Here is a 23,483-nt window from a genome sequence, read left to right on the forward strand (position 1 = left end):
CACCGACCATTTCGAATCCCACCGTACCTTCTCCGCTATGCAATCCGGTTTCCGAGCTGGTCATGGGTGCACCTCAGCCACGCTCAAGGTCCTACACGATATTATAACCGCGATCGATAATAGACAATACTGTGCAGCCATCTTCATCGACCTGGCCAAGGCTTTCGACTCTGTCAACCACCGCATTCTTATTGGCAGACTAAATAGCCTTGGTTTCTCAGATGACTGTCTCGCCTGGTTCACCAACTACTTCTCAGATAGAGTTCAATGTGTCAAATCGGAGGGCCTGTTGTCTGGACCTATGGCAGTCTCTATGGGGGTGCCACAGGGTTCAATTCTTGGGCCGACTCTTCTCAGTGTATATCAATGATGTCGCTCTTGCTGCTGGTGTCTCTCAGATCCACCTCTACGCAGACGACACCATTTTGTATACATCTGGCCCTTCATTGGACACTGTGTTAACAAACCTCCAAACGAGCTTCAATGCCATACAACACTCCTTCAGTAGCCTCCAACTGCTCTTAAACACTAGTAAAACTAAATGCATGCGCTTCAATCGAACGCTGCTGGCACCCGCCCACCCGACTAGAATCACTACTCTCGACGGGTCTGACCTAGAGTATGTAGACAACTACAAATACCTAGGTGTCTGGTTAGACTGTAAACTCTCCTTCCAGACTCACATTAAGAATCTCCAATCCAAAGTTACATCTAGAAATCGGCTTCCTATTTCGCAACAAAGCCTCCTTCACTCATGCTGCCAAACATGCCCTCGTAAAACTGACTATCCTACCGATCCTTGACTTCGGCGATGTAATTTACAAAATAGCCTCCAACACGCTACTCAGCAAATTGGATGTAGTCTATCACAGTGCCATCCGTTTTGTCACCAAAGCCCCATATACTACCCACCACTGTGACCTGTACGCTCTTGTTGGCTGGTCCTCACTACACACCAAACCCACTGGCTCCAGGCCATCTATAAATCACTGCTAGGCAAATCCCTGCCTTATCTTAGCTCATTGGTCACCATAGCAACACCCACCCGTAGTATGCGCTCCAGCAGGTATATCTCACTGGTCATCCCCAAAGCCAACACCTCCTTTGGCCACCATTCCTTCCAGTTCTCTGCTGCCAATGACTGGAATGAATTGCAAAAATCTCTGAAGCTGGAGACTCTTATCTCCCTCACTAACTTTAAGCATCAGTTGTCAGAGCAGCTTACCGATCACTGCACCTGTACACAGCCCATCTGAAATTAGCCCACCCAACTACCTCATCCCCATATTGTTATTTATTTTGCTCATTTGCACCCCAGTATCTCTATTTGCACATTTATCATTCCAGTGTTAATACTAATTGTAATTATTTTGCAGTATAGCCTATTTATTGCCTTATCTCCATAACTTGCTACATTTGCACACACTGTATATATATTTTCTGTTGTATTTTTGACTTTATGTTTTGTTTTACCCCATATTTAACTCTGTGTTGTTGTTTTTAAACGCACTGATTTGCTTTATCTTGGCCAGGTTGCAGTTGTAAATGAGAACTTGTTCTCAACTGGCTTACCTGGTTAAATAAAGGTTAAATAAAAAAATAAAAAATTAAAATTTCCTTCACAATAGTAAAAATACTGACTAACATTATCAGTGTTTGCATTTGCAACAGTAAGAGAACAGAGGGAGATACCTACCAGCTGTCCCTGCTGCAGCCACTCCACTAGGCCATCGGCGGTGGTGTCGGGGACCTGGCAGCGGAGGCCCTCCCTCTCGTCCTGGTCCATCATCTCCAGCGCCGCCCGCAGGTCCTCCAGCAGGTGCAGCGCCCGCAGGCTACCCAGGAAGGGCGAGGTTGGCGACTGGCAGTCAAACAGCCCATTGGAATAGTCCATGGCCTTGGAGCCTGTTGGGTCCAGGGTTAGGAGAGCGGTGGTTAAGAACAAATAAGGGAGTTAGAAGCATAGATATACAGTGCATTCTGAAATGATTCAGATCCCTTGACTTTTTCCACATTTTGTTACGTTACTGCCTTATTCTAAAATTGATGAAATAGTTTTTTCCCCCCTCATCAATCTACACACAATACCCCATAATGACAAAACAAAAACAGACATTTTTGCACATTTATTAAAAAATATATATAACTGAAATATCACATTTACATAAGTATTCAGCCCCTTTACTCAGTACTTTGTTGAAGCACTTTAGGCAGCGATTACAGCATTGAGTCAAGCTTGGCACACATGTATTTGGGGAGTTTATCCCATTCTTCTCTGCAGATCCTCTCAAGCTCTTTCATGTTGGATGGGGAGCGTCGTTGCACAGCTATTTTCAGGTCTCTCCAGAGATGTTGGATCGGGTTCAAGTCCAGGCTCTGGCTGAACCACTCAAGGACATTCAGAGACTTGTCCCGAAGTCATTCCTGTGTTGTCTTGGCTGTGTGCTTAGGGTTGTTGTCCTGTTGGAAGGTGAACTTTCGCCCCAGTCTGAGGTCCTGAGCACTCTGGAGCAGGTTTTCATCAAGGATCTCTCTGTACATTGCTCCATTAATCTTTCCCTCGATCCTGACTAGTCTCCCAGTCCCTGCCGATGAAAAACATCCCCCCAGCATGATGCTGCCACCACCATGGTTCACCGTAGGGATGGTGCAAGGTTTCCTCCAGACGTGACGCTTGGCATTCAGGCCAAAGAGTTCAATCTGGGTTTCATCAGACCAGAGAATGTTGTTTCTCATGGTCTGAGAGTCCTTTAGGTGCCTTTTGGCAAACTCCAAGCGGGCTGTCATGTGCCTTTTACTGAGGAGTGGCTTCCGTCTGGCCACTCTACCATAAAGGCCTGAGTGGTGGAGTGCTGCAGAGATGGTTGTCCTTCTGGAAGGTTCTCCCATCTCCACAGAGGAACTCTGGAGCTCTCTCAGTGTGACCATCGGGTTCTTGGTCACCTTCCTGACCCAGGCCCTTCTCCCCAGATTGCTCAGTTTGGCCGGGCGGCCAGCTCTAGGAAAAGTCTTGGTGGTTCCAAACTTCTTCCATTTAAGAATGATGGAGGCCACTGTGTTCTTGGGGACCTTCAATGCTGCAGAAATGTTTTGGTACCCTTCCCCAGAGCTGTGCCTTGACACAATCCTGTCTCAGAGCTCTATGGACAATTCCTTCAACCTCATGACTTGGTTTTTGATCTGACATGCACGGTCAACTGTGGGACCTTATATAGACAGGTGTGTGCCTTTCCAAATCATGTCCAATCAATTTAATTTACCACAGGTGAACTCCAATCAAGCTGTAGAAACATCAAGGATGATCAATGGAAACAGGATGCAACTGAGCTCAATTTCGAGTCTCATAGCAAAGGGTCTGAATACTTATGTAAATAAGTTATCTGTTTTTTATTTCAAATAAATTGGCAAAATTTCCAAAAACCTATTTTTGCTTTGTCATTATGGGGTATTGTGTATAGATTGATGAATTATTATTTTTTTAAAATCAATTTTAGAATAAGGCCGTAACGTCACAAAATGTGGAAAAAGTCAAGGGGTCTGAACACTTTCCGAATGCGCAGTACATCTATAGTTTTATCCCTGTGGTTAGAAGTTTGAACCTCTCCCATCCTCTCCTAATGCCCTTCAACAAGGAGGATGAAAGGCGATATCACTAGGTGGGATATCATTGACCAATGTGATGCGCCGCAGATGTGGATTTCTGAATGTGTCCTGAAAAATCACATACCACACATTCTAAAAGCAAAGAAAAACAGATTACATATCGATAAAACAAATGTTTGGGTGCAAGAGGCCTGAGAAGAAGCTTATTTGTTGGACTTGGAAAAGCCATGTTTCCAGTGTGTACTATAATCTGCTAGACAGCATCTGTCAACCGGCTCCAAAAGGTCAACCTTCATAGAAATGTAGAAGAGAAAAATAGAGGGATAAATAAATATACAAGTCTTCCCCAAAAGGCAGCCAGGGATTTTGAACGCTGTAGTTTCTGTGGTAACGGGGGCTAGAGGATGTCATGTGATCAGCCATCCTTCTTGGAAAGGTCAATTCTATAAATTACACAAGTCAGTGGAAAAGCATGGGCTCTTAAAGTGCACCCCTCTGCTCATCTATCACCAAAAAGTAATAGGACCAAAACTTCCCTCTGGTGTCTGACTTTCACTGTTTTTTTTTTATTGCTTTGGTGTAATTTTCACAAATACGTGGTACATTTTCAAAACTCAAAACAGATCATCAAAAAGGCAGTAGTTTCAAAACTAACCACATTTTCAATTGACTAAGTACAAGACACAATATCATACACAGTTTTTCACCCAACTTAAAATATGTGTTTCATCTAGAAATACATGTTTCACATTGCAATTCATGTTCATATAAAGTTATTGCCTTTCACAATGCAATGCTCACATTATTTTTGATATGATTCTCTTCTATTTGGTTAAAATACATTTTACTATTACTTAATCCGACTGTTCTTAATTGATGACCACTTAAAAGTTTGGTAAAGCTATATATTTTACATAGTTTGTCAACTACAGAATGTTTGTAACAAATTAAAAGTTAAATGGTTATGTACACAGATTAGCAGATGTTACAGCAGGTGCAGTGGAAATGCTTGTGTTTCTAGCCCCTACATTGCAGTAATACAATATCAATATGAAAATAATCCAGAAAGTCCAAAACAATAAAGAAATGCATCCCCTATACAGTAAACATGTATCCAAAATTAAATTGCTGGGGGTCACACTGCTTTACAAAAATGGCATCGGCCAATACAGTACTGTGATACCATAATAAATGCCAATACAGTACTATAATACCGTAATATATGCCAATACAGTACTATAATACTGTAATATATGCCAATATAGTACTGTAATACCGTAATAGGTGACATTTACGTAGCAGACAATTTTATCCAAAGTGAATACAGTCCACACATTTCGGTATGTGGCCCCAGTGGGAATCGAAACCCACAACTCTGGTGTTGCTAGTGCCACGTACATGACCACTACAATAAACACGTACAAAACAATACACGATTACAATGTAGGATTGCCATCCCCATGGGCATGCCACCCTCCTTCAGGCCATGGATGAGGCATGCAATGCCTGTAAATCATATTAGCAGTATGCCTTGAATAATCATTCGTTTCCATCACTGCTGAAACAATGGAAAGTCTTGCTTTCTCATTTTGGAGGACTGCACTGGGAAACATCCCAGACCAGTACCACAGCCACATGCTAAGAGCAGCAGCATGGGAACCCTAGTCCCGAGGGTAGATATCAGGGGCTTATTTAAGAGGCAGTGTGATTTATGTCAATATTTGAGGGGATCAGCCCCACAGTTCAAAATCTGAGTGAGTTTTGCACGTTTTATTTATTTTATTTAACCTTTATTTAACCAGGTAAGCCAGTTGAGAACAAGTTCTCATTTACAACTGCGACCTGGCCAAGATAAAGCAAAGCAGTGCGATAAAAACAACAACACAGAGTTAAACAAAACGTAGTCAATAACACAATAGAAAATCTATATACAGTGTGTGCAAATATAGTAAGTTATGGAGGTAAGGCAATAAATAAATAGGCCATAGTGCAAAATAATTACAATTTAGTATTAACATAGCGTTACCTGCTATGATCCCATCCATTTGCTCCAAGGCGGCTGCCAACATCTCGCTGGCGTCGGACATCATCTTCACCGCCCCACTGTGAATCTGAAAGAGAACAGAAGTGTGAAGTCATAAGTAAAGACCAATGACGCCTGAACAGCCATTGCCCAGAAGACTACAACCATTGCCCAGAAGACTACAACCATTGCCCAGAAGACTACAACCTACAGTACAAGTTAGACGATGTGCTTGTAAAAACGTCAGTGTCTGAAAATGTATGGCATTTCAAAGCTTTTAAAACTTGAGCAGTAAATTACATTAACCCCCTGGGAAGTTCAAGTCTACACATTACACACAGACAGAACTAAAGTGGACAGAGACCACCCAAGAGTCAGGACCCCCCTACATTACCACACTAGCAGATTTGACAACTTTTTACAGTAATACTTGATGAATGGCATTTCTATGCACCTTCATTTGTAAGCCACTTCCCGGTAGTAAGGATAATGTTCTAGCCCACAGTTAGTTGTAGAATGAAACTGCACATTTTCTCCCTCCATGTGAATGGGACATTAGTGAATTTCCATGTATTGTGTGATCAAGTATAATTACAATGCATGGCAGAGTAACTGTAGCAAAGGATTTTCTCCATCTGTTTGATAAGCTCGCCAAACAGGAAATTGGAGCCTAATTGTCTGGTATTGTTGGTGGGCATTGTGGTGTCCCTGGTACATTTGAATATGAATATGAAATCGTATTCCTCATAAAAAATTAATAAAAATACATCCAATTGAAAAGGTTGCTAAAGAAGATATTATCCATCATGAATATTCATGGTTGTATGATGACATTTTGACTGTTGTATTTCTCACCCAATGCATTGCTGAATCAAATCTTTGTCTTAGCCTCCTACTTCTTATTACAAGTTCTCAGATTCAACAGTGTTACTCCTACCATACATGCATTCTGCTATAGTGGATATCTGGTGGCCTGAAGTTGTTGGGCATTTTTGTGCCACACAACTTCCCCATTGATGACTGCATTTAGTACAGACCTCAGCAATTCACTTTAGTAATGTGGTCAAGACTCAAGCCCATGACTGGGTGTTTCCATATGCAAATGGTGGGTAACAGCCTGGCAGTTTACAATCACCCTATCCTCTCTTTTCCTTAAGTGCCCCAGTTTCCCCACACCTGCTCCATGGAAACGCCCAATAGGCCCTAAATGATTTCCAAGTAAATTTCCAATGTAGGCCTATGCTCTTAGTTGATATCAACTGTCTAGGTAAAAACAATTGATCAGTGCCACTGGAATTAAAACCAGAAAGGAATCTTGACCATGGCATAGTGAGTGATGTGAACTATAAGTAACCACAACATGCCAGTCGGAAACAAAGATGAGCTCTCAGAGGCAAAACCAGTGATTTCTCACCCCACAAAAATTCCCTGAGACCAGTCATGAGAATTGAGAGTGAGCTCTTATCTGGAATAATGATGCTATTCTACCAGGGATCTCTCCCCACAGTGTGTTGGCTTGACTGGAATTCCAAGCTTCCATAACAAAGTATCATTCCCAGCCTCAGGATGTCACAAGCAGCTCATTCACTTAAAATGGATCAGACAACTTCACTTTCATGGTAGGCCTAACGTTATATTACATATTGAATTCACGAAAACAATTGTACAAATCTGAATGAGAAATGTAAAATAGCCTGAGAGGATATGAAATCACGACGCAAAGTTAATTGAATTGGAGGGTAATGAGAGAGAGCCCTCTCCTTGTCCAGGGCAGAAGGGCAGCATAACTCAGGGGGGGGGGGTGTTGTGTAAAATGCTGAGGGGGTTTACTTCATTTCCTTTCCCCATGGGTCAGAGAGTCACACCCAGAAACATAGTAAAAACGGGCTATAAGAGCTTAATTAAACCATTGGCTTTTATTAGAGGCAGGAAGAGGGAGCCTGCACATTCAACACTGAGGGCATTGTGTCTGGTCACCCACTTCCATCATGGGCCCTTTAGGCAACATGGGTAATCCTCCCTCCAAAACAGGCTCACACTCACCTTGCTATACAGTTGCACTACTCAATAAACAATGATTAATTGTGCCAGCGATGGAAGGGAGTTGCTCAAGCAGAAAACATTTCCAGTAGAAAAAAATTCCAGCTTTATAAAGCTGCCCACATAATTGTCTTGGATGGTTTTCACAGCCTTTAAAAAAGTAACATAAAGCAGAATCATTGTTCACTGGACATTCCAATTGAAAACTCAAATAATCTGAACGACGTTATCGTCAAGATTAATTATTTGCTGACTAAAGGCTACCTATAGAATGCAGGGTGGTGTACCACTGGGCTCCTCCTTAAGGTATCCACATGCTTCCCAGCCTAAACAGTTCGGTAGAGTTCGTGCATATATTATGACGACATTTTGTGACGATTCAGTTCATTTTGGACTTTTAATTTTTTTCGGCTGTTCGGGCACACACATTTTTTTCTGGAGGCAAGCCGAAGTTCAGAGCCGAAGTCTACGCCCCTTCGTCGGTGATTGGTCAACAGTAGGAATTCTTCAATAAAGTCTGTCATTCAATGAGAGGACTCATTTTCATGCAAATGTTTTCATTGAAAAATACTGCACCAAATTTTAGTTAGATGTAAAATTGTGCGACTAAGATCTCTTCGGCAAAAACGTATCTTTGATTAATTCTGACTATTTTGAGGAAGTGTATACTGGCTACAGCATCTCAAAATGGACAAACAGTACTATTGCCGCATTTTTCTAGTTTTTCAAGCAAAGGTCTTATAAGAGAGCATGCTGACGCCTTTAGTACCATTGCTTTTTCCCCCGAAGGCATTTCCTTCTGATGGAAAGCCATCCCACTCTCACTCCAGGGAGGGAGGCAGCTTTATTTGGTCAGCCGTCTGTCTCACACCCCAAGGGGGAAACCCAAAACGTGGACATTTCTCTAACTGGAACGGCAGTTTTTAGAATCCAAACATGAACATTCCCTCCGTGGGATAGTAAAATTAAACTAATAAGAAGCATAAAGAAAGGGTAGCAGTAAGGCACTAAAGCAGGCTAAACTTGAGTTCCTTTAATATAATTCAGTAGGTCGAATGCTTCCGAGACACAGGATTTCGTACAAAGTTTCTATGCAAGATTAAAGATCAGTAAATTTGACAACAAATCAAATCAAATTTTATTTGCCACATGCGCCGAATACAACCGGTGTAGACATTACAGTGAAATGCTTCCTTACAGCCCTTAACCAACAATGCATTTATTTTTAAATAAAAAAGTAAAATAAAACAACAAAAAAAGTGTTGAGAAAAAAAGAGCAGAAGTAAAATAAAAGAACAGTAGGGAGGCTATATACAGGGGGGTACCGGTGAAGAGTCAATGTGACTCTACCAGCTAGTTGAGGTAATATGTACATGTGGGTAGAGTTAAAGTGACTATGCATAAATAATTAACAGAGTAGCAGCAGCGTAAAAAGATGGGGTGGGGGTGGGGGGGGGCAGTGCAAGTAGTCCGGGTAGCCATGATTAGCTGTTCAGGAGTCTTATGGCTTGGGGGTAGAAGTTGTTGAGAAGCCTTTTGGACCTAGACTTGGCGCTCCGGTACCGCTTGCCGTGCGGTAGCAGAGAGAACAGTCTATGACTAGGGTGGCTGGAGTCTTTGACAATTTTGAGGGCCTTCCTCTGACACCGCCTGGTATAGAGGTCCTGGATCCTGAGGTATAGAGGTCCTGGATAACTTATTTAGCTTTCATCCTCTTTTACCCCCTCTTCTGCTTCTCTCTCAATCTCTCATTCAAGCTCATAGCTTGAGGTCATAGTAAATTAAATGGTACATACTGGATCAGCATATTAGTATTATTCCAGCCTCACGACTGATATTTAATAGGGAGCGCCCATAACAGTTAACATGTGATGTAAATACATTACAGGGCAACTGCACTTCCTGATTTGGCCTCATTTTGAAGATTGCTCATAAAAAAATTTTAGCGGCCATGACTGAAGCCAAACCAGAGTTGTCTTGGGGGTGTGGTTTGATGTCGGTGTGTTATATTCACATATCGTACCCTGGCAGGTACTGTTTGTCCCTCATGAGTCACCATAGCAACAACATAGCCACTTCGTTAAAATAGTCTGAATGATTAAGATAAATCAAGAAATCTGTAATTAAGATGTTTGTGCAGAGGGAGGTCTTAGTCGCGCAATTTTAAATCTAGCTAAGGTGTTTGGTGCAGTATTTCTCAAGTAAAAAAAGTTGCATTAACAAATTGTGTCAAATGAAAGCTAAGAGTCTATATTTTTGTGAAATGAAGGCATATACAAATGTTTCTAACATTTTACATCTTAAAAATTTGGCAAAAGTAAAGGCTTTGATTTCTGGATTAACAGATTGAAACAGGGTCTTAGAAAACATCCACTAGAAAAAGTGTTAAGAAGGTAATCAGAAATACATCAAAACACACTGTTGACGTAAAGACCCCTGCCAACTAATATCAACATTTCAGTTTTGGATACATTTTTTACCTTCAAGTTTAAGAAATATTGTGCCTTGCAATTCCTTAACAAAACCCCCCACATAACTAATATATTTTCTCATTTCTCTCCCTCATGAGGGAGGATAATGAAAGTTCACAGAAGTAACAAGTAATGCTAAACCTACCAATTAGTTAGTGATTTTACTGATATCAATTTTATGAATTATTAAATGATTAAAACTCGTAATTCCGTTAGCAAATTGTTAACGGAATTACCAAAACATCTGTACGGAATTACTGCAACTGAATTGACTACAATGGGAAATTATAATAGTCACAAACCACAGTTGTGTCACCTGCTACTGTCCTCCCTTCCACTGGCACACTGTTAAGTTCAGCTCATAACTGTTTTGTCTTTCTGTTGACTGGTGGTCTAACCAAGAGAGTTAAAACAGTCAGTCTGGACAACCTTTACCGCTCCGCCTTTCTCTCTCCCTCTCCAGTTAATGTCACCTCTCCCAGTGGTGTTTTCACATATAGTCCTCTTTAAGGGTGTTTTCACACCAGCCAATTTTTGTGAACTCAGTGTGGTTCGCTTAATTTTTTGTGTGCAGTGTGAACACTCCAAAGGAACTCTGACCCCTCAAAAGAGCCCCTGAAGGGAACCAAACTGAGACCATCTCCAACAACGGCACACGTTTTATTTCCTCGAACCTGCACATCATCATCATCTCTCTTTGGTGGCACCAATGTGAAGGATATGGCAGGGGAAACATTGTTGCAGTAGTCTAGTGTGAGGGGTTATGGCAGGGGAAACAGTGTTGCAGTAGCCTAGTGTGAGGGGTTATGGCAGGGGAAACAGTGTTGCAGTAGTCTAGTGTGAGGGGTTATGGCAGGGGAAACAGTGTTGCAGTAGCCTAGTGTGAGGGGTTATGGCAGGGGAAACAGTGTTGCAGTAGTCTAGTGTGAGGGGTTATGGCAGGGGAAACAGTGTTGCAGTAGCCTAGTGTGAGGGATTATGGCAGGGGAAACAGTGTTGCAGTAGTCTAGTGTGAGGGGTTATGGCAGGGGAAACAGTGTTGCAGTAGCCTAGTGTGAGGGGTTATGGCAGGGGAAACAGTGTTGCAGTAGCCTAGTGTGAGGGGTTATGGCAGGGGAAACAGTGTTGCAGTAGTCTAATGTGAGGAGTTTGTGTAGGCCCTGTGTGTAGCTCAGTTGGTAGAGCATTGCGCTCGTAACGCCAGGATTGTGGGTTCGATTCCCATGGGGGGCTAGTATGAAAAATGTATGCACTCACTAACTGTAAGTCGCTCTGGATAAGAGCGTTTGCTAAATGCCTAAAATGTCAAATGTTTGGCAGGGGAAACAGTGTTGCAGTAGTCTAGTGTGTGGTGCTGGAATAATAACAAGCAAACCTGGGGAGGTTAGTATTCACATTGCCCTAAAAAGGGGAACTGGACCGTGGAATTCAAGTGTACCGAGATGGACTCAGTTCGGTTCGGGGGCTCTTTTGAGGGGTCTGAGTCCGCACGGAATTCACAAAAATTGGCTGAAAGGGACCAACTGTGAAAAAAACCTTACTGACACCTACCCATGAGCCCCCGCTCTTTCCATTTACTTTAACCAGCATCCTGACCCACTGAGCAATGACCGACACCGGACATCGATGGACGTTGAAAAGTAGTTGATATTCGGTCAGTCCACCCTGGCCTTGTTGTTAACGTCCACAGACGGACCGGACCAAATCGGAACCTATCATAGACGTTTGTTTCACAAGTTCGGATAGTACAGTATAGTACAGTGAGTAGAGCACAGTAGAGTACAGTTCAATACAGTACTGATTAGTGAGTAGAGCACAGTACAGTCCAAAATAGTACAATACAATAAAGTACAGTAGCATTTATCTACTCTGCTGTATTGTACTCTACTGTGCTCTGCTGTCCAAATGTGTGAAACATGAGGAGAATGAAATGTATTTCCATAATTATGCATTTCCATGTATTACAGATCAGGGACCCATGATGTAATTCCGTTACAGGGTGTATATCCACTTCACTTACTGTAGTTCAATAACCAAAATAGATTTTTTTCAAACTCAAATGTGTCATGTCATATCTGACACCCCATTCTTTCTGCAGGTATCTTTGAATCTTCATTCGGAGCATATATTTAACAAAGTTTAGGGAAAACGTGGTTGCATAGAGACCTGAGGGAGATTTTACCATAATTCCGTTACTAAAGTTTGCATCTGTACAGTTCTTCCACTAAATTTGTTTTTGTACATTTTTCTGTAGAAGTTGTTAAAAGTAGTCCTTGTGCATAGAGTCATATGGTTTGTTAAACTTTGAAATCAATGGGTCTTGTTTGGCATACATTTTAAAGTTTTAAAAAGGTGTGATTCCGTTACCGTGGAATTGCTCTAAAGCACAAGCTACACGCTGTTTATCAGTGCCAAAAATCACTCGCTAGCTAAGTTCCAACTCTGTGTTTGTCAATGAAGCTAACAGGTAGAAGCTAGCAGGCACATTGAGCAGCCAAGCCACAATCAGCTTATCAAGTCACTGGCGAGGTGTGTGCTTCAGTGCTGTTTAGTTTTTTTACACCTTTCTCAACATCTATTATCAGAATGTGCATCTGTCTGGCAGTGTTTCATAGGGAATCATGTTACAAAACAGGTCGCGGGGGGATACAAGATGCTCGCCAATGGGTTTTGGAATATTGACAATACAATATATCAAGAGTGCTCTGTTAGTCTCTATTCTAATTTTGCCCAAAAGAGTGGCACACTCTAATGATTGACACCAAACACATCAGCAAGTGGCCACTCCATAAAGGACTTAGGGCCAAGGGTTATTTCAACATAACGTGTCGTCTTATGTAAACAAGTCTGAGGTGCTGCGCAATGGGCAGGTCTGTCTCACTGTCTAGAGCAGGGGTGTCAAACGTACGGCCCGCGGGCCGGATCAGGCCCGCAAACGGGTTTAATCCGGCCCGCAAGATGATGAAAAAAACAAAAACAAACTATTTTTCAATAAAATAAACTGCTGTTCCAATTGCGTCCACTGGATGGCGCAATAGCAATTGTGTTAAGCAAGCAAACTGTTTATACTGGGGCAGAGCAAGTAGGTCAAGCACGTGCAGCCAATGAGCTACTTTGTTTTGCCCGCAATATTTATTACGGCTTCTACTTTTAACATTATGTGCTTTGGCACCCTCATTGCACCAATATGTCTCTGTCAAAAAAGAGAAAAGTGGACGCAAAGTGCAGAGTGTTCCAAGAAAAATGGTCATCCTATTTAATCACGGAATTGAATGGGAAAGCTGTATGTTTGGTGTGTTCAGAGCATGTTGCAGTGCTGAAAGAATATAACCTTCGTCGCCACTATGTGAGTCTTCATGCCGACAAATATGACAACTTTCAAGGACAGCGGAGATGAGAGAAGGTGAATGAACTGTTGGCGGGTCTGAAGAAACAGCAGTCTGTGTTTACTCACAGCCGAGACATCAGTGACGCTGCAGTGAAAGCTAGCTACCTCATTGCTAATGAAATCGCAGTGGCTTCAAAACCATTTAGTGAGGGTGAATTTGTAAAAACATGCATGATGAAGGCAGCGGAGATTGTGTGCCCTGAAAAGCGGCAGGCTTTTGCAAATATCAGCCTGACAAGAAACACAGTTGCAGACAGGATTTCCGATCTTTCAGTGGATTTGGACAGCCAGTTGAAGCAAAAAGTAAAGTCATTTATTGCGTTTTCGGTTACAATTGATGAAAGCACGGACATTACAGATGTTGCACAACTGCCCATTTTTTCATCCGCGGAGTTGATGACACATTGACCGTCACCGAGGAGTTCGTGGAGTTGGTGCTGATGACAGATACAACGACAGCAGCTGATATTTTTACCGCACTCGTCGGCGCGCTGGACAGGGTCGGAGTGGACTGGTCCCGCGCTGTCAGCCTGGCTACAGATGGTGCGCCCTCAATGATCGGGAAAAAAGCAGGTGTTGTGACAAAGTTCAGAGAGAAAGTGCAATCTGCAAATGGAGGATGTGATTTTTTGACTTTTCACTGTATTTTGCACCAGGAGGCTTTGTGTTGCAAGTCATTAAAGATGGATAACGTCATGAAGGTGGTCATCCAAACTGTTAATTTCATCCGATCCAGAAGCCTGAATCACTGTCAGTTTGACAGCCTTCTCAGAGAGAAAGACCACATCTATGGCCTGCCATACCACACTGAGGTAAGATGGTTAAGCCGAGGTGCTGTGCTGAGGCGTTTCTTTGATTTACGAGAAGAAATTGAACAGTTCATGGAAGAAAAGGGCAAACCAGTGTTAGAATTTCATTCCGCAGAATGGATGCCGGACCTTGCATTTATGGTGGATGTTACAGAGCACCTGAATAACTTGAACAAACAGCTGCAAGGGCGCAACAAAGTTGTCACGCAGTATTATGACAGCATACGTTCTTTCAAGTTGAAGCTGTCATTGTGGGAGACGCAACTTGCCGGTGGTGATGCAGCTCACTTCCCCTGTCAGAAAAATGTGTGCGCGACCCAACATGTGGCAGACATAAAGCGGTTCAAAGATAAAATAACGGGACTGTTACGGGAGTTTGAGCAACGCTTTCAGATTTATGTTTATATGTTTTTATGTTGATGTGCTATTGTTTTTAAATGATTTTATTTTATTTGTATATTTAACCTATTCTTGACTCTGTGGTTCTTGCACTTGTTTGGGGAACAGGATTTCATTATTTTTATCTACATTTCTGCCTGAGAAATGACACCCTGATATAGTTCTGTGATCTGTGAAACAGTTCTGTTAATCACTGAGGCATTGTGTGTTCTTTTTCTTTAGAATTTTCAAATAAACTTGACGTGTTTTATGATTAATAGTGATGTTGTGCTTGTACTATTTTGGACACACTGTCCTCAGGCTCCAGCTTTATGTTGTATGTTGATCGTATTAAAACAAAGAAAACAATCTGAAGTTGTTGTTTTTAAGTTATATATACCATGATTTTTCCGGTCCGGCCCACTTGGGAATAGATTTTCCTCCATGTGGCCCCTGAGCTAAAATGAGTTTGACACCCCTGGTCTAGAGGTTCTGGCTGCTATGATTGGATAGAGCGCAATCAGGACAGCTGCTTCTCTCGTGTTAGTGGGCACTGGGTGTGGGCATGTTCGTAATCCATACCCAACCCTTCAGTATGTCGTGACAAACTCACTTACAAAACTCAGTTTTGGACGAGACTGACTTAATGACCAAAATGATCCTATTTACACTCTGTAGTCAATTTTGACACTATAATTAATGTTCCTGACTCATACTGATGCCACATAGACCGTTAAAAACCAGAGAAGTTGGTTCTAAGGGGCAGTTGACATTTAAATAATAGCTGAGAACATGGTCTTTATCTAATATTAAAATCTGGACCTAATGAAATCAATTAGGTCTTTTGAAAGTAGAGCACAATTTACACAATGGAAAAACAAATACAATTTTAATGTGTGTCTTTGCTAAAACGGTTAGTGGGAATTAACACCACATAGGCCTTCCACTCTCAATGACTCACTGAACCAGTAAAGTACAACTTTATGGTGAAGAGCAAAGAGTTTTCCATTGTGGTTATATCACTCAGTGGCTGGCAGATTCAGAGTTTTAAAACCACAGAAAAAGTTATTATCTACGCAGCCTTGTAAAGTACTATCTGTCAGGAATGGCAACTCTTCAGAGCTAGGCTACACAGACAGTTCTACTGTGGGTAACGCATTGAAACCTTCTTTCATTCCAGAGCAGTTCAGTGCTCAGTGTGAGGTGTCAGTTCAGTACCCGACACTGGCATCTCTGTGACCTGTATGACCTGCAGTCCGTAACACCCTCCCCCGGATTCCTTCAAACCTCCTCCAGATGTGCTCCTCTCTCATATATATCAAATGTTATGCGCCAAATACAACAGGTGTAGAACTTACAGTGAAATGTTTACTTACAAGCTCTTAACCAACAATGCAGTTAAGAAAAATTAGTGTAAAGTAAAAAATAGATATGTAAAAAAAAATAATAATAATAATAATTAAAGAGCAGCAGTAAAAAACAGTAGCGAGGCTATATACAGGGGGTACCGGTACAGAGTCGATGTGAGGTTAGTCGAGGTAATTGAGGTTATACGTACAGTGTGGGAAAAAAGTATGATCCCCTGCTGATTTTGTATGTTTGCCCACTGACAAAGAAATGATCAGTCTATAATTTTAATGGTAGGTTTATTTGAACAGTGAGAAACAGAATAACAAAAAAATTATCCAGAAAAAAGCATGTCAAAAATGTTATACATTTATTTGCATTTTAATGAGGGAAATAAGTATTTGACCCCTCTGCAAAACATGACTTAGTACTTGGTGGCAAAACCCTTGTTGGCAATCACAGAGGTCAGACGTTTCTTGTAGTTGGCCACCAGGTTTGCACACATCTCAGGATGGATTTTGTCCCACTCCTCTTTGCAGATCTTCTCCAAGTCATTAAGGTTTCGAAGCTGATGTTTGGCAACTCGAACCTTCAGCTCCCTCCACAGATTTTCTATGGAATTAAGGTCTGGAGACTGGCTAGGCCACTCCAGGACCTTAATGTGCTTCTTGAGCCACTCCTTTGTTGCCTTGGCCGTATGTTTTGGGTCATTGTCATGCTGGAATACCCATCCACGACCCATTTTCAATGCCCTGGCTGAGGGAAGGAGGTTCTCACCCAGGATTTGACGGTACATGGCCCCGTCCATCGTCCCTTTGATGCAGTGAAGTTGTCTTGTCCCCTTAGCAGAAAAACACCCCCAAAGCATAATGTTTCCACCTCCATGTTTGACGGTGGGGATGGTGTTCTTGGGGTTATAGGCAGCATTCCTCCTCCTCCAAACACAGCGAGTTGAGTTGATGCCAAAGAGCTCCATTTTAGTCTCTTCTGACCACAACACTTTCACCCAGTTCTCCTCTGAATCATTCAGATGTTCATTGGCAAACTTCAGACGGGCCTGTATATGTGCTTTCTTGAGCAGGGGGACCTTGAGGGCGCTGCAGGATTTCTGTCCTTCACGGCGTAGTGTGTTACCAATTGTTTTATTGGTGACTATGGTCCCAGCTGCCTTGAGATCATTGACAAGATCCTCCCGTGTAGTTCTGGGCTGATTCCTCACCGTTCTCATGATCATTGCAACTCCACGAGGTGAGATCTTGCATGGAGCCCTAGGCCGAGGGAGATTGACAGTTATTTTGTGTTTCTTCCATTTGCGAATAATCGCACCAACTGTTGTCACCTTCTCAACAATCTGCTTGGCGATGGTCTTGTAGCCCATTCCAGCCTTGTGTAGGTCTACAATCTTGTCCCTGACATCCTTGGAGAGCTCTTTGGTCTTGGCCATGGTGGAGATTTTTGAATCTGATTGATTGATTGCTTCTGTGGACAGGTGTATTTTATACTGGTAACAAGCTGAGATTAGGAGCACTCCCTTTAAGAGTGTGCTCCTAATCTCAACTCGTTACCTGTATAAAAGACACCTGGGAGCCAGAAATCTTTCTGATTGAGAGGGGGTCAAATACTTATTTCCCTCATTAAAATGCAAATCAATGTATAACATTTTTGACATGCGTTTTTCTGGATTGTTTTGTTGTTATTCTGTCTCTCACTGTTCAAATAAACCTACCATAAAAATTATAGACTGATAATTTCTTTGTCAGTGGGCAAACATACAAAATCAGCAGGGGATCAAATACTTTTCTCCCTCACTGTACATGTTGGTAGCGGTAAAGTGTGGGGGGGGACGACAAATAGTCCGGGTAGCCATTTGATTAGCTGTTGAAGAGTCTTATGGCTTGGGGGTAGAAGCTGTTAAGAAGCCTTTTGGACCTAGACTTGGTGCTCCGTTACCGCTTGCGGTAGCAAAGAGAACAGTCTATGACTAGAGTGGCTGGAGTCTTTGGCTATTTTTAGGGCCTTCCTCTGACACCGCCTGGTATAGAGGTCCTGGATGGCAGGAAGCTTGGCCCCATTGATGTACTGGGCCCTACGCACTACCCTCTGTAGTGCCTTGCGGTCGGGAGCCGAGCAGTTGCCATACCAGGCGGTGATACAACCAGTTAGGATGCTCTCGATGGTGCAGCTGTAGAACTATTTGAGGATCTGAGGACCCATGCCAAGTCTCCTGAATAGGCTTTGTTGTGCCCTCTTCACGACTGTCTTGGTGTCTTGGTGTGTTTGGACCATGATAGTTTGTTGGTGATGTAGACACCAAGGAACTTGAAACTCTCAACCTGCTCCAATACAGCCCCGTCTATGAGAATGGGTGCGTGCTCTGTCCTCTTTTTCCTGTAGTCCACAATCATCTCCTTTGTCTTGATCACGTTGAGGGAGAGACTGTTATCCTGCCACCACACGGCCAGGTCTCTGACCTCCTCCCTATAGGCTGCCTCATCGTTGTCTGTGATCAGGACTACCACTGTTGTGTCGTCGGCAAACTTAATGATGGTGTTGGAGTCGTGCTTGGCCATGCAGTCATGGGTGAACAAGGAGTACAGGAGGGGACTGAGCACGCACCCCTGAGGGGCCCCCGTGTTGAGGATCAGCGTGGCAGATGTGTCGTTACCTACCCTTACCACCTTGGGGCGGCCCGTCAGGAAGTCCAGGATCCAGTTGCAGAGGGAGGTGTTTAGTCCCAGGGTCCTTAGCTTAGTGATGAGCTTTGAGGGCACTATGGTATTGAACGCTGAGCTGTAGTCAATGAATAGCATTCTCACGTAGGTGTTTCTTTTGTCCAGGTGGGAAAGGGCAGAATGAAGTGCAATAGAGATAGCATCATCTGTGGATCTGTTGGGGCGGTATGCAAATTGGGAGAATGCCAAGAGTGTGCAAAGCTGTCATCAAGGCAAAGGGTGGCTACTTTGAAGAATCTGAAATATAACATATATTTTGATTTGTTTAACACTTTTTTGGTTACTACATGATTCCATGTGTTATTTCATAGTTCTGATTTCTTCACTATTATTCTACAATGTAGAAAATAGTAAAAATAAAGAAAAACACTTGAATGAGTAGGTGTGTCCAAACTTTTGACTGGTACCGTACACACACACACCAACCGACTGGCACTCACTCTTGCCTAAGGGCAATTCCACGATAAAGGAATTACGCTGAGATTCCGATTTATCACTTTCAAATGTATGCCATATAGTTGTATGTTTTGTTAAACTTGGAAATCAACGTTTTTTGTTTGGTATACATTTTAAAGTGAAGAATCTGATTGTGGTAATGGAATTACGCTGACAGAGTTTCCCCTAATATAATCTCACTTACTCACTGATAACAACCATTCCACTACACTGCACTGGGAATTGTGTGCAAACTCCTCTGAACAACCAGTGGCTTCTTTTTTATCAAAGCATCAAAGCTTTCCGAGTCACCAGACAAAACAAAAGTCTACCACTCGAAAAAAAAAGATGATTCAATCTCTTGGGAAAAAAGGTTCTCTACATGAATGTTTTCCTAGTAAGGCCTCATTATTGAATGTGTGCATTGTAAGCGAGGGCTAACCCATTTGGCTCTGGTTTGCCTTTGAAATCATTGGGTAGACGTTATTTTGGTTTATTTACATATTTTGACATCAACCAGATGTAGAGATATGGAGGGGGAGGGGAGACTCATTCGAAAAGAAAACACACCGCCTGGCCCATTGACGAGCCTCACACACAAGAGCACTCGCACATGCACACACAATTTCCAATAGCTACATAGCTATAGAGTTCCAGCTGTGCCACAGATGTGTCCTTCAGAATTAAACTGACCTATGCACTTGTCTCCCCTTCAGCTGGTGAGCTGTTGTTGAACAGGGGGCTCAAAATAGGGTAGAGAATTTAAATACCCCATATAGCACAATGCTTGAGTCATACAAATTAAGAATGTCCTAACAGTAGTACTGGATGTTGGTTTGGTCATACAGCACCTAAAAACACAACATCAGGTGATTTCAGTCTTCAGAGCCATGAAATAGCCTACCATGTAAAGCCAAACAAAAACATACAACTACACTAAACGTGCACCACAACTAATTCCTGAACAGTATCCAACTATTTAAAATCCCTTGGTCCTTTTGTCATGTCTGGAGTGAGGTCAGGTTGCAGTGGTACTAGTAGACTTCACCCTTGTGGTCGTGGTGGCCGTGGCTCTGTAGACACGGCACACAAACAGCTCTTTGTCCTGCACAGAGTCACATGGAAAGCGAGGGATACAGAACACAAGGTACGACCGTTTTCAGCATTTCCCGACTAAATTACAGCCAAAAACACACACTTGAAGAAAAAAAAAATGGGGGATGGGGGAAAGCAACTATGCACCTCAATTCTGAACAGTGCACTACAAAATACACATCAGTCCAACTAATAGCCACACTGAAACTGAATGTCAGTTTAATTATGCATTCTATGTATGTCCTGGGGCTAGTCATCATTAGCTATAGTTCTGATGCACAGATGTTTGACTATCTGCCACTGTAGACTGAATACGAATATGGATTTTGAAGCAGGACCTGAAAGCTTGGCATGACTGAATACAAATAAGACAGAGACAATCATCTCTGAAGTTAGGCTAGGCTGTTTAGTGAACTAGGCTGCTGGCCAAAGCATCCCTGCACTCAGGATGACCTTCGCCTTGTACTGTTAGGAAGTCCTTCCTGTCACATGCTTGAGAAATGTCTTCCTTTCAGTCACACTGTCTGCCGTTTTCCCAGCTACAATTCAGGGCTCTACGCTGATTTTTTTTTAAATACAAAATTGACAAGGAGTACCTACGTGTGCACCTAAGACGAAAAATGTAGGCTCACACAAAATAAATATTTAGGCACATATGCAAGTAAAATGGTCGCACTGTAGTGCCCTGCTACTACTGGTATGTGACGCAAGCCAAAGATCTTGACAAAGAGGTTTTTAGCGGGAACAAAAAGCACATTATTCCAGTCAGGAATTCCTTAGACTACTGTAAATGCAAATATGTGTATAAGAATTCAACAACAACAAGTGCAATGAATGAAACAAAGAGTCTTCACATTAAAATGTCAAGTACAAGAATCATGTCTACTCCAGCAATGCCCCAACTGCTTCACAACATTCTGTGTTTAACCAAGAGTCGCGCCCAGGAGCTGTCCCACCACTGAAAATACGCCACCGCAGGAGTAGTCCTCCAGAAGTTTGTATGGAATGTCAACGTGTAGGAAAAGTAGGTCTGAATGGTGGAGTATGACCTCAGGACAAAATCTAGTAGAATGGGTGCAGCTGAAGGAAGGGTTTTTTAAGCTAGATGCATGACATCTATTACTTTACGTAGCTAGGATAGCTAGGTCTGTCAAATAACTCAGTTGAACACTGGATGAAGGAGTTGTAGGCTAAAATACTTTGATCTCTGCTCTTCACAATAAACAAGGACCAACCCATGCTATAACCAATGAACTTCACCTCCTCTGCTGGAACTGACTCAACTCTGGCTGAGGGACAAACAACTGACAGGACACACTGCCTGAGGAAATGAAAAATGTCAACAAAACTATTCTGCACATAAAGCAGATATAGATTAATGGATATTTCCTTGAAAAACCTTCTAAAAAAGGACAGACACCCAGTTGATTGTTTCCTTGGTACTAGGTTGGAGGGCACAATTTTGTCAACATAAAGCTGTCACTATAGCTCTTGGAAGTCTGGCATTTTGGCTGTACCTGGCTTGAACGAAAACTTTCAGCTGGACTTGGGGTGAAAAGTATGTTGTCTTGCAGCACTGATACAGATTTCAAATGATTATCCTTTGTTATTATTATTATTAGGCCTAACTTACAGTTAATGAAACTACCTGAACTGAAGGTAACGTTGACCTACCTACCTGAGATGTACATACCATATGTAAAAACTTCAGTGGCATGCAACACTTTTTAATATTTGTGATGTTATTGCTCATTGCTACACTGTAACCATAATCAAGAGTTGTGGTAAAGGTGAAAATGTATTCATTGTATCACAATGTTTGCCCATTCATTGTTTTGTTTATTTTGCGGTCTCATCAACTGATTACTGACAGCTGTGCACAGCAGTATCGTAAGTCAATGAGAAAAGAACTGTCCAAGAAAGTTGGTCTCAAATGTTTTACATTGTTTTTCTATTTAATTTTAAAGTAAAACTACTGTTATTGACCATAAATAACCCAATCGCGCAGACTAAATTTAACCCATACAAACAATAAAATTGACGGTCAAAGTCTAAAAACTGGTCCGATATAACTGGAATACACATTTTCACATTTTAAAAAACGTACCCAATTCAAGAGGAATAACTTCACACGTGGACTCCTTGAAGGGCGACCTTTCTGCTATTCCAAAAGTTCACTTTTCAGTGCTCTCTCGAGCCGTATACAACACGTTTCGATAGAGCTGCATAACGAATTCCCAACTTCCAGAAGTTTGCGATATATCGCACTGCGCAAGCGCCAACCAAACCCAATCACAGATTACTACATAGCGTTTGCTATTCAATCCAATTTCGACCCCGTGGATGCTAAATTATTTTTGGATTTGAAGACGATTGGTTTTCATTTTGGAGGGGATAAAATAACTAATTGAAAACTGACCATTATACATATAGCATCTATATGTGTGTAAGATACCTTATTCATGCGTTTTATTTTATGAATATCATTCGTATTGAATACCATATTTACATTTTAGTAGACGCTCTTATCCAGAGCGACTTACAGTTAGTGCATACATTATTTTTGTATTTTTCATACTGGTCCCCCGTGGGAATCGAACCTACAACCCTGGCGTTGCAAACGCCATGCTCTACCAACTGAGCTACATCCCTGCCGGCCATTCCCTCCCCTACCTTGGAAGACGTTTGGGCCAATTGTGCGCCGCCCCATGGGTCTCCCGGTCGCGGCCGGCTACGACAGAGCCTGGATTCGAACCAGGATCTCTAGTGGCACAGCCTTAGACCACTGCGCCACTCATACTGATATGATTATTATTTTGCTTGCTCCACCAAGCTGTCTGAAAACTGTTGATTAACAGATTATGTCTGTCAGGTTTTTACACAACAGCTGTAGCGTATGAGTGTTGCTCCTCATTTCATTATTTTAGGTTCTGATCATGATGGTCTTTACACAACGTACCTTAGCTTGGTGGGCATTCTGCTGTAGGCTGATTTGATGGGCTGTCTAAGGGCACTTCAGTAATCAGTACAATGAGTTTAGAGTTAGGAAATGATGGAAATTGAGTGCACTCTGAAGAAAATAACAATGGTCAACAGGCAAATTGACACAGGATATAATCATAGTTGTATCAAAGGAGAATATACTAATAAACCAACAGCTAG

At 42.2% G+C, this 23,483-nt stretch overlaps 1 protein-coding gene across 2 annotated transcripts in view; it reads right to left on the minus strand.

The window, feature by feature from the left end:
* The window catches only part of LOC311129538 (liprin-beta-1-like), a 35,973-nt gene extending 13,403 nt beyond the window's left edge, over window positions 1-22,570 (minus strand). For both annotated transcript variants that reach the window (XM_084161842.1, XM_084161841.1), the window contains exons 1-3: window positions 22,429-22,570; window positions 5,630-5,714; window positions 1,697-1,905 (exon numbers count right to left, since the gene is read on the minus strand). In XM_084161842.1, coding sequence (XP_084017968.1) covers window positions 1,697-1,905; window positions 5,630-5,693 — 273 coding nt within the window. In that variant the 5' untranslated portion in view covers window positions 5,694-5,714; window positions 22,429-22,570. The remainder of the gene's footprint in view (window positions 1-1,696; window positions 1,906-5,629; window positions 5,715-22,428) is intronic.
* Between the last annotated feature and the right edge of the window lie 913 nt (window positions 22,571-23,483).

The sequence above is a fragment of the Coregonus lavaretus genome (genome assembly GCF_964263955.1).
Source record: "Coregonus lavaretus genome assembly, chromosome: 5".
NCBI classification, from domain to species: Eukaryota; Metazoa; Chordata; class Actinopteri; order Salmoniformes; family Salmonidae; genus Coregonus; species Coregonus lavaretus.